The sequence below is a fragment of the Saccopteryx bilineata genome, chromosome 2 (assembly GCF_036850765.1).
Source record: "Saccopteryx bilineata isolate mSacBil1 chromosome 2, mSacBil1_pri_phased_curated, whole genome shotgun sequence".
Taxonomy (NCBI): domain Eukaryota; kingdom Metazoa; phylum Chordata; class Mammalia; order Chiroptera; family Emballonuridae; genus Saccopteryx; species Saccopteryx bilineata.
This window is the reverse complement of record NC_089491.1, coordinates 382,552,992-382,564,681: the sequence shown is the minus strand read 5'-3', so window position 1 is coordinate 382,564,681 and position 11,690 is coordinate 382,552,992. Positions and strand designations below refer to the sequence as shown.

The window sequence follows — 11,690 nt, the reverse complement described above, 5'->3', positions numbered from 1 at the left end:
GAAGTCTTCGTTGTGTACAACACATTACACATTGGATTCGATGACTAGGCACTGAACACCTACGATCTGTGACAGAGCCTGAGGACACAGTGGCGAATAAGACAGGGAAAGCCCTATCTTCGTGGGGCTTACTTACTCCCATTATTGCTCCTATTGTTAAGGAAGACAATAAACAAAATATCATTCCCAATTGACAAATAGTGTAAAACCAACCAGGGTGAAATGGTACAAAATAATCCGGGGATGGGGGGTGGTGAAGAGAATGGGAAATGTAAGCTACTCATCTGATTGTATTTTCCCTGAGTAATCCCCCCCACCCCCGCGCAAGAGTAAAAATCAAACCAAAAAAAGTTCACAAAAGCAATATTATTTAAATGTAAACATCATACGAAGAAAGCAAATACAAACTGTATTTAATATTTACACAGTCATCTTGCAGGCTGTGCTGTACACATGGACAGTTGTGGTTAAAGCATTGGGGTATTTTGTGTCTGAAGTTAGGCTCCGCAGGCATAACCTGTTTCAAGTTCTTTCCATCTTCTCAAAAGCTATATGCAGTAGAGCATGTAAGTTGTCTTAATGTTAGCTCAGTTCTCCCAGCTCCACATGCTGTAAAATGCTAGTTTGTTGACCCTTGAAAATGTTGCACTGTGCTAGGCGGAGAAAATACAAATGCCCCATTGCCCCCTAGAATCTAAAGAATAACACTTTCTAATTTTGCAAACACTTCATGAAAGTATCATTTGCCTGTATTTTCACAGCTGCCTGGCATTTATTATTGGAGAGACCCTTCTTACAGTATGTTTCTTTTCTTTCACTTCTACTCAAGGGGTGTTATTATTTGGGGGGTTACTCAAATTTAAGAGTGATATGGGGCCTCTTTTCAGGGGTTCTTACTAAACAAACCCCTAACTTCTTATTGCTTTTCCCTGAGGGAAAAAAGGGGTTTTGGAAAAGGGAAAAATGAAAAAAGAAAGGAAAAGGGTTTCTTGAGCTTCCTGACTTGGGAATTGGTACTATTCAGGACCTTACATCTTGTCTGGCATTTAGCAGGTGCCCTGGAAATGGCTGCCGAGTTGAATTGGTGTGGGAAAAGGCAGGGGGTCAATTACAGTCCTCCTTATACGGAGGGAAACTGAGGCTCAAAGAACTTGTAGGTGTGTTCGTACTGTGCTCTTGCACTTTGCAAAGGGCTCTCACCCAAGTAAGCTCATTTAAAAGTTGGTCTGCATAACCATTATATATAAAGTAGGAAAGGTAAATATTTTCAGGTAAGAAGCTAAGAGCAATCAAGGGTTCGACATACAGTGAATTTGTCACTGCTAGACTCCCCTCCTTAGAGTGAATCAGTCTCTGCTTTTAAAACAAAACAAACAAAAACAACCTACTAATGAGAAGTTTCAGGTCCTTAGGCAACGATGGAAATAAAACTAATCTTGTAAGCACAGAAACAATCAGAAAAGTTACTGGCAATCTTAGGACCAGAAAAAGTCCTGTCATCTAGAGGAAAGCAGATCTCACATACTACTGGTGGTGGTGTCCACTGATCCTAGTTTTAGGGAGGAAAATTTATGAATACCTACCAATATCAAAAATGAACCTGTCTTTGACATAGCAATTTAGTTTATCAATCTGTTCCTACTGTAGACATATTGGCACAAGAGTGCCTAAATAGATGAGGAAAGGATTTAATAAATAAAAGAAAGGGATATAAAAATGTGCACTGTGACATTCATTGCTAGTAACAGAAAACTTAAAACAGCCCAAGTGTTCATCAATACTTTCTGCCTACAGAAGTGTCAGCTGGGTAGTGATATTTTATGCTGCCATTTGAAATATAACACTAATCTATGTATTGACATGAAAAAAAAATGACCCTGATGTATTAAGTCAAAGGAAAGCTGCTTAATAGTACGATTTCCTTTGAGTAAAAACACTCATCAAATATTAGTGATGGGGCCCTGGCCGGTTGGCTCAGCAGTAGTGCATCAGCCTGGTGTGTGGATGTCCCAGGTTCGATTCCTGGCCAGGGCACACAGGAGAAGTGCCCATATGCTTCTCCACCCCTCCCCCTCTCCTTCCTCTCTGTCTCTCTCTTTCCCTCTTGCAGCCAGGGTTCCACTGGAGCCAAGTTGGCCCGGGAGCTGAGGACAGCTCCATGGCCTACGCCTCAGGCACTAGAATGGAGAGGAATTTCCGTAGGGTGGGGGGAGGGGGAGAGAAGAGAGAAGAATAGGCCAAAGTGATGAACAGTGGCTTCTCTGCATTGTCAGGTGTGATGTGGGAACAACTATTCTGATTAACTACTGATTCTTTCTTTCTTTCTAAGTATATCACCTAAAAATACAACACTGGATAAGAATAAGTGTCTTTTTATTACAGGCCATTAAAAATGACTTCCTCCCACTCCACCCCACCCCCACCCCTGCCCCGGTTTCCAGCCCAGGGTTTAAATCATTAAACCGAGAGGAAAATCTTTAGCACTCTAAGTCGATGGCTCATTCCTGACAGAAACTATGTAGCGTTCTTACAATAAAATAAAATAAGACAAAATTAGCTTGGCAGCTGATATCAGCAAGGGTGAAGTCAGCCTTGAACTCAGAGTGGAAGAGTTCAAGGATGCCTCTTCTGAGAGCAGAGGAGCTTCTGGGTGGCCCTCTGTGCATCAGCTCCCCTCAAATGCCCCCTCGGGCAAGGGGAACCGACCCTGGGTAAACCCTGCCAGGAACCAGCCCCTTTACTTTGGGAAAATGTGAGACAAAGCTTGCGAGAAGCTCTACGAAACATCACAAAACCATGCTCCTACCTGGTGGGGGTCTGGAGGTGGAGAAGGGGAGGGGTCATGGGACCACAGTGGCGCTATATGGGGGCCATGTCTAACTGAGGGGAGCCTCCTGCATCTCTGCAGCCGCCAGAGTGCACAGCATGGAGCTCAGCTGCGTCAACAGAGCTACGGTGCCCTGTGTGTGGGGCTGTGACCTCCCTCTGCTGGGACAGCAGGGTGCCGTGGAAACGGGCAGGGACAGAGAATCAGAAGACTCCAGGGTGAGTCTCAGCTTCAGAACAGGTGCCTCATTCCTCTGAACCACTATTTCCATAACTGAAATACAGGAATAACAATGACCCACCGGGTGTGCAGCAAGGGCATGTCCGATGGCTCAAATGTAACAGGGTCAGAAAGAATCATGTAAATCAGAAAGCCCCATAACAATATTCACTAGCCTGCGAGATAGTTGTCTAACTGTGATCTTTAAAAAGATCAAAAGGCTTGCTTAAATCACCTTCCTAAGACACAAATATAAAAGGTTAGCGAATTATCAAATAAATGAAGTATTTCACTATGTTCACATCATTTTCTGACATAAGTCTTAATTGCAGAAACCATTGTATCAGACACTCCATAAAGAACTGTATAAAAAGAAATCACAAAGATCTAATTATATATAAAAAGGTATACATAATATATAAATCTAATTATATATGATTTTGAAAAATAGGACTAGATTATTCTTAAAGAACTACTGTAGTGGCAATTGATCCAGTAAACATACAGTTATAGCAAAACATTTTACAAAAATAGCCCATATGCAGAGTGTCCATTTTGCAAGTTCCGTACGTAGTGTGTGTTTACTTCTATTTCAGACAAGGCGTCTCGGCCATCCGTGTAGACCGAGATGCTGGAAGACCACGGAGCTCAGCTTCCCACGGAAAACCGTTAACTCTTCTGGTCAGGAGCTTCCCTGGAGCCATCCTCTTCATTCTCCTCTGCGCAGGACAGGGTCAGCGAGCTCATCACGGGGTGGATCCAGGACGTGGTCTGGGTGACGTGGCTTGAGGAGAACAAGGAACGCGATTACAACCGGGAGCCGGTCCTACGCATCCCTGCAAGCACTCATCCTGGGGACACTGCTCTGCCCTCCTGCGGTCCCTTGTGGTAGGGAGCAGTGCAACTGGACCCAACCTTTTCAGTAAGTCTTAGATGTGTTTTAAGGTTCAACAAAAACTTTTTTTTTTTCTTTACTAACAAGAAACGCAGGCGAGTGTTTTACCTCTGGTCGCTGGCTTTTCCTTACCTGACACTCCTTTGTGCAGTAAGTTCTGTGACTGCCTGCTGCCCCAGCTCTGGAATCTCTTCCTCTCTTCCTCCACTGCTACTGCCTGGACCACTGAGACTGCTTGTCTCCCTGCCTCTGGTCTAGTTCTTTCTTAATCGATGCTCCACTGCAGCTAAGAGATCTTCCTAATGACAGATCACACCCTGAGGCTCACTTGCTGAACATTCAGTGCCAACCAATACCTTCTGGATCAAATACACACTCCGCAGTATAAGATATTTTGGTTTTTTTTTTTTTTACCTGCTTCTACAGTGCTTTCTTTTCTTCTCTGCTACCATCTTCCCTCTTCCATCGTGTTAATCTAGTTTACTAATTCTGCAGAACAAAATCCTCTGCATTCCTCTGATCAGGGCCCGTGGTCTTATCTCTTATTATGCTATAGATAAATGTCCATATATTTTAAGCATTCTTGCTACAGACGAAGCTCCTTGCGGGCAGGGACTGATTGTTCTCTCGGATTTTATGGTGCCTCAGAATGAACGACCAGACACTTCAGAGAAGAGCATGAGCAGAGGTAAGGAAGGCTGCGAGCAAGACGGAGGGCATGTTTGGGTAGCAGTGACACATCACAAAGTGTGCTCCTACTTGGCAGATGGCATTTCTCAGAACGAGCATCCAACCCCCAACCTGTAGCCGAATGGATCTCCTAAATCCACTGCTACCTGCCTAGCTCCAGAGCATTGGACAGACAGCTCCTGGAATTGGGATGATTTGTTTCTTTTCCTTAGATGTTTTTTTCTTTTTTTTAAAAAAATTTATTGATTGATTTTAGAAAACGAGGAAGGGAGAGAGAGGGAGAGAGAAGAAGAGGCAGAGAGAGAGAGAGAGAAGGAAAGAGAGGGAGAAACTTTGATCTGTTCCTGTACGTGCCCTGACCAGGAATCAAACCCACAACCTTTGTGCATCTGGATGATACTCTAACCAACCAAGCTGCCTGGGAGGGAAGGACCTTTGGCTGTTCTTTCTAGCCCTGGTTTCCCTCACTGCCCTCATCCATCCTCGCCCAGTTTCCCCCACCCCCACCCTATCCCAACTCAACCTCAGAAGTAGCATCAGGTCTCAGAGCAATCCCCTCTGAGGGCTGGCACTTTGGAGGGTCAAACATGATTGGGGGTCTGAAAGTATTTCCTGAATTTTCCAGTGTGTTCCAAGGGTCTTAATAAATCTTACATGAAGAAGAGAATTTTATAGTCAAATAAGTTTGAGAGACACCAGGCTAAACATAGGTAGGCTCCTCTACTCTAAGATTTTCCAAATTCTTAAATAGAATACCGTGTCCTCTGACTCTCTGAGAGTAAGTAATATTTCTCAAACTAGCATGCCCCTATCAGCACACACGGGGGGCTGGTGTTGTATAGAACACAATTCGGGAAATATCACAATATTGCACTTGCTTTATTGGCTGTCAATGACAATGACTGAAACTGCTGGACTTGGGACGAATGGTCACTTTCACTGTCATTCCTGCATTTGGTTGGTCTCAGCCCCATACTCTAAATTCTATCCTTATGGCCCGGTGTAAATGGTTCACCTTGTCTGTTCAAATATTAAAAATGCATCTTTCCATGGAAGACGATGACTAACAGGTTCACGGTTGGGTAAAAGAGTTGAGGTTGTTTAAGAATCAAGGTGAAGGTGGTAAGGCCCGGACATCTTCATGGCTGAAAACCCTCAGCGTGTGGTTAAGTGGTATGAAGAACCATTGTTCTCTTGACAGTAACCCACGTTACTATCACCTCTAGATGGTTTCATGGAACTTCTAATGACGGAGGCTGAGCTTACTACCGTCTTTGGATCTGCACAAGTTTCCTTCACTTCAAGGCCATTATAAAGCTGGAAAGCTGCCTAAGTTGAAAGTGGTTTTAAATAAATACAAACGAGTGTAACGTAGCGGGCTAGAATACCGCTGCAAGGAGAAATGAGCACACGTGGGCCTGCACAAAGTACCTGTTTACAACGAGGAGGAAAAAGCCTGAGGAGACGGTTTTGCTAATTTTCAGACCTGCGATACATGTACTTTCAATACTCATCAGCACATCCACAGTATGTTAGTCCAAAAAAGAGACTTTCAGTCACTATAAAGCCTCCCTCCCCTACAATGTCCTCTAATCGGGGAGGAAGGGAAGGAAGAGAAACAGGAACAACTACCCGAGGGCCAAGTTCAGGCGCACACTTTCCCATTTGACTTTGGAAAAAAAACAACAACAATATTCACATGCTCGAAATATTATGACTGCCCATGTATGAACAGTCTATTAAATAGATCAGTTAAAATAATCAAAAGCAAAATGTCTAAGAAGAAAAGGTAGTTATGGATTCTGAACAATAAATATTAGCAAGTTCCATGAGGAAATCATCCTTGCCACTAACCTTCACATTTTATCAATAAATCAACATTTGGTAACTCCAAATACAAAAATAATGCCATAATATTTGATTAATCTTACATTCACAATATGCTTTTCTGTACATTTTCAAAACATACCTCAATACCCAAAATGCAATCATAACAGTTACTCCCTAGAAAAAAAAATAAACCTTGACCAGCAGAGAGACAGTGTTCTATGCTTCGAGTACACACTTCACCCTTGGGTCTTTGGTAAATCTACCCAGAGCCAATGTTTCTAAGACTCAGGTGATGCATGCCAGGTGCCTGGCAATGAGTACATATTCAATAAATGACCATGGCTAGTTTGATTGATAATTAGGTTTTTCTGATTATTGTAAGGAAAACTTGGAATTCTTCCTGTGATGATGGAATGGGACATTTGTGTGTTTACCATTCGATTTTTATGTCCAAGTGAGCATTGTAATTAAAGAGCTTTGACATAATCAGTATGATGAGATAATCCCTGATGTACTGGCTTGGAGAACATTCTGGTATTAGAAATACTTGCTCTCTGATTTATGTGCTTGGCAATTCAACTGAGAAGAGACAGAATAAATCAGCCCTGTTGACTCTGTTTAATTAATGAAGGCCCCACGGTTCATAAAGTGAGATGCTGCTACTTAGCATGAAAAATTTAGAGGTCTGGAAAATAAATGAGGCTGACTATGAAACACGAGCATCTTCCATCGGAACGTCCAGTAGCTCTGGCAAACGTCCCCGCAGAGGATACCCCGGACTGGTTCCGGGAGCACTCAACAGCGTTCAGATATATTTGAAAATCTAAAAAGCAGAACGCCACTTGCCTCTGAATGATTGCCAAGTCTGTTGTTGGAAAACATTAACATTTGATTTGGGGAAGATGACAGTGTTGGGTTGTTTTCTTTTATAATAATAGTAAATTAAAAGGTAGATTTTAGAGCTTTTTCTAAAAAAAAACAACAGAACATGCTCTATTTTATTGGGGGAAAAAAAGTAAATTAATTATTTAAATTTTATTATAATTACCCTCCTTATGTTTCATACCTCCTAGCACACAAAATACTTTCTTTCAAAATATGAATGTAGGACAGCATGTTAAGAGAAAAGAGGTTTAAAGATAAAAAGTGCACTCATTTTAGAGAAATTCATTCTTAGAACCGTCTGGGATGATGAAAGAGATCCTTTTGTTACTATTCCATTGTAGATGGGGCTGTTTATACAGCATTATGAATTTAGCAAGTTTGTAAGTATCATTTAATCATGTTTAAGATAAAGCTGCAGAATAATGAGCCAAAGTAACTAATTTCCAATGCTTTTTGGGGCAGGTACTCTTAAGTAGAGAATAGTCATATGAACTAGAAAATGAGAGCAAGTAAATACATATTAATTCACTCAGTTTCTAGCACCAGTAACTTGTAAACACTAGAAAATTTTACAACTGGCCATAAAATGCAAGTACTAATGACAATAAAAGATTCATACTTAAAAATGAATCCTAATTTAAAACAAATTGGATGGTAAGAACAAAAAGTGAATCATGTCAATAAAATTTTGAAAAGTCACCAAACAGGGAGGCATCGTGTAATCTTGGCAGATAGTGGTTATGAGAAAGACTACAGATTAGTAATAGGAGTATACATTCCAAATGTGTCTAAGAGAAAGTCACAAGTGGTTTGTTCCCACTGAGATATACAGACTCCCCTCTTACACAATTCTGGAAATATACCGCTAAAATCAAAATGAGCATTTCTCAGAACACTTTGAGGATTTTCTAATTGGGGGTCTGAAAATCCAGTGAGGCTCTGATCAAATATTAGCAGGATCCTATCCAAATCTTTATAGTTTTGAAAACAAATTTTATTTTTATTATATATTTATGGTACTGTCTATAAAAAATACATAAGATATCCTTTGAAAATTTAAAAATCCAATTACAGCCCTGCACTAACTAACTATGGGCGCATACATTCTGGGAAAGGCATCATTGGGCAAGCTTGGCGATGTGTGAACACTGTAGAACACACTCACAGAACCCCGGATGGTCTAGCCCACTACACACCGAGGCTACACGGTATATATAGCCTGTTGCTCCTAGGCTATGAGCCTGTACAGACGTTACTGCACAAAACCACATGAGATTAAATCAAGCAGAAGAGAAAATGAGGCCATCAAGACAAATGGTAAACATGAGGCGTTATGAGGCTGCCATCAGGGTCCCATAGCATTGTTTTACACTAAACTTCTTTTTCTGGAAGTAGGAAGAGTAAACTCTAAAATAATGATAAACATATACTATAGTAAATACACAGACCAGTAACATTTTTTTTCACACCAGCATCACAAAAAACACAGGAGTAATGTGTTGTGCCATGTCATTACAACAGCTGTAACATAAGGTGATAGGAAATTTTTAGCTCCATTATAATCTTATGGGGCCACCCTCATCACCTATGTGGTTTGGCACAGACCAAATGTTGCTATATGGCACATGACCTTCATTTAAAAATCTTTAGATTTCAGCCTGACCAGGTGGTGGCGCAGTGGATAGAGTGTTGGACTGGGACGCAGGGGACCCAGGTTTGAAACCCCAAGGTTGCCAGCTTGAGCGCAGGCTCACTGGCTTGAGCATAGGCTCACCAGCTTGAGTGCGGGATCATAGACATGACCCCATGGTCACTGCTTGAGCCCAAAGGTTGCTGGCTTGAAGCCCAAGGTTGCTGGCTTGAGCCCAAGGTCGCTGGCTTGAGCAAACTCTAGTCCTGCTTGCTCTGCTGTAGACTTATTCGCTCTGCTGGAGTCCCCGGGTCAAGGCACATAAGAGAAAGCAATCAATGAACAACTAAGGTGCCGCAATGCAAAATTGATGCTTCTCTCTCTCCCTTCCTGTCTGTCTGTCCCTATCTATCCCTCTCTGACTCTGTCAAAAAACAAAACAAAACAAAATGACAAAAAAATCCCACTTTAGATCTGAGCTATCAAATTAAAGGCTACAGTAACATAATACTTATGCATAAAAATGTAAAAAATTGCTATCTCACTCGACTTGTAAAACTAGCACAGTGAAAAGAAAATACCTGAAAAAGTATGGAACTATCCATTATATTTTGTTAAATAATATACAGAGGTTTAGATTGTTGGTAATTTTGTACAGAGCCAAACATCCCAGGTCCAAAGCTGATGCAATTAATTTTCAAAGAAAGAAAGTATACGGCAGACACAGATTATAGCTCTGGGTAACTCTTAAGAACTGCTACTGTTTTTGATCATGATGTGATAAAAAAAAATACAGAAGAACTGAAAAAACCTGTCCTACTGATACCTACAACTGGACTATTACACACTAATAAACAATTACATGGAATTTCGTAGATGGTATAATTGTTACATGCTGCAGATTTGTTAACAGGAGGCAGCTACCCAGCAGAGACTACATTCCCCAGCTCCCACTGAACCTTATGTGAGCATGTGACTAGTTCCCACCAATGCCAGGTAAGAGAGTAGATGTTTGGGTCTTGAGGGCCAGGGTTTTTTTAAGAAGCCAGAGTCCACACTAACTGAATGCAGAGGACACCGAGGCACTAGGGAATGGTAGGGCCATGAGCTAGAATGTGCTGAGATCTCAAAAGCACCATCTAAAGAGAAAATAAACAACTCATCAACCAGGAATCCCCACGCTGACTTTCAAATACAGAAAGGCAGCAATGTAGTATAGCGGATAATGTCACTCTAAACCACTGTCAAGCACGAGAGTGAATCAAAATGAAGCCATATCTAATATTACTGTCTCAGTAATTATATGTACAACTTTTACAAACAAAAGAGCTTTTTTTCTATTGAAAAATACAGAAAACAGGCAATGAATGTATATTTTTCTGTTATGTTAAATATATATCAGTAATCAAAACACTCTGTCAGAATATACATTAATGAAACTAAATTTAATTAGAATCAAGTTTGGCAAGACTTTTGCCAAAATTTCCACATTAAACTCCTACTTACAAGTAGAAGAGCATGTAGTAGAGAATCTACTTAAATTTTTAATGTTCTTATTAAGATAGTAATGGCTTTCACTTAATTTATCCAATAAAGTAAGTTTAATGAACATCTGATTAAACATATTTTTCTTAATTATCAAATTTGAAATCTTAAAAAAACTAGTTATTTGAAACATAAAATTTCAACTTTATACTTATTCTAATATTATTTTTCTATCCAAGTTTAAACTGACTGCACTAAAAATATAAAAACATATATTGTATTAAAGAAGAACTGTACAGTCTAAAGTCACAAAGCTGGAGGGGACTTTGAAGTGTTCCTGAGACCATCTCCAAGGTTGGAGGTGTTTTATCAGTATTATAGACTCCAGAACAGGTAAGTGCAAAAACCCCCTGACAGCAAGTGCTATAAAGCAGAGACCTTCACTTATGAGATAAAAACCAAACACACACCATAAAGTTTATACTTCTCCCGTGGTGAACTTAACAAACTGATTGTTTCCAATGGTGCCAACTTGGACTTGTGAACAAGTGGACTCAACTGTCTTTTACAACTTTAGTAAATGTTAAAGGCGAGACAGAGTTAGACTTACTTCCCTCATTTTTTTACATGAGGAAACTAATACTGAGACAGATGAATTAACTTCCCGCAGGCCATGAAGCCAGCAAGTATTAGAGCCGGGATCTGGATCCAAACCTGCTCTGAGAATTTCACCACCTGTGACGCTCGCTCCCCTCTGGGGCCCCGTGGCTTTCAACAACGTGTATGGAGGTTCTGGGATGGATTAAATGACCACCCAGAAAGGGGTCTTCAGCTTTACAAGATGAAATAATTCAAGATGCATTGACTAATTAAGTCAAGGGTCATAGATTATACGCCTCAAGCATTTTAAAGCGCTTGCCATGTAAGTCATAAAAATTTGATTAAGTATGAATAGAAAGTACTTGTGGGAGGGCTGCTTCCTCAGCAATCTTACATTATTCACACCACGTGGCAAGTATTCTTAATCTGCCTTGCTTTGTCCACTGGGCTGTCAGCTTCTGGAGCACAGAGAAGTGTCCTCCTGGATGTTACTGGCCAGTGTCAGGCTCATAGGAAGTGGGGGTCCATAATTATGTCCAATGCTTGGATCCCTTAGACATTCCACTCACATATTACTATATTGTTACACTACTGAGTAAAAGATGCTCAAAAGTGATAGACTTCGTAAT

At 40.9% G+C, this 11,690-nt stretch overlaps 1 protein-coding gene across 4 annotated transcripts in view; it reads right to left on the bottom strand.

Moving 5' to 3' along the window:
• Positions 1–366: 366 nt before the first annotated feature.
• The window catches only part of STXBP4 (syntaxin binding protein 4), a 171,129-nt gene continuing 159,805 nt past the window's right edge, over positions 367–11,690 (bottom strand). For all 4 annotated transcript variants that reach the window (XM_066263993.1, XM_066263992.1, XM_066263996.1 and 1 more), the window contains one exon: positions 367–3,830. In XM_066263993.1, coding sequence (XP_066120090.1) covers positions 3,716–3,830 — 115 coding nt within the window. In that variant the 3' untranslated portion in view covers positions 367–3,715. The remainder of the gene's footprint in view (positions 3,831–11,690) is intronic.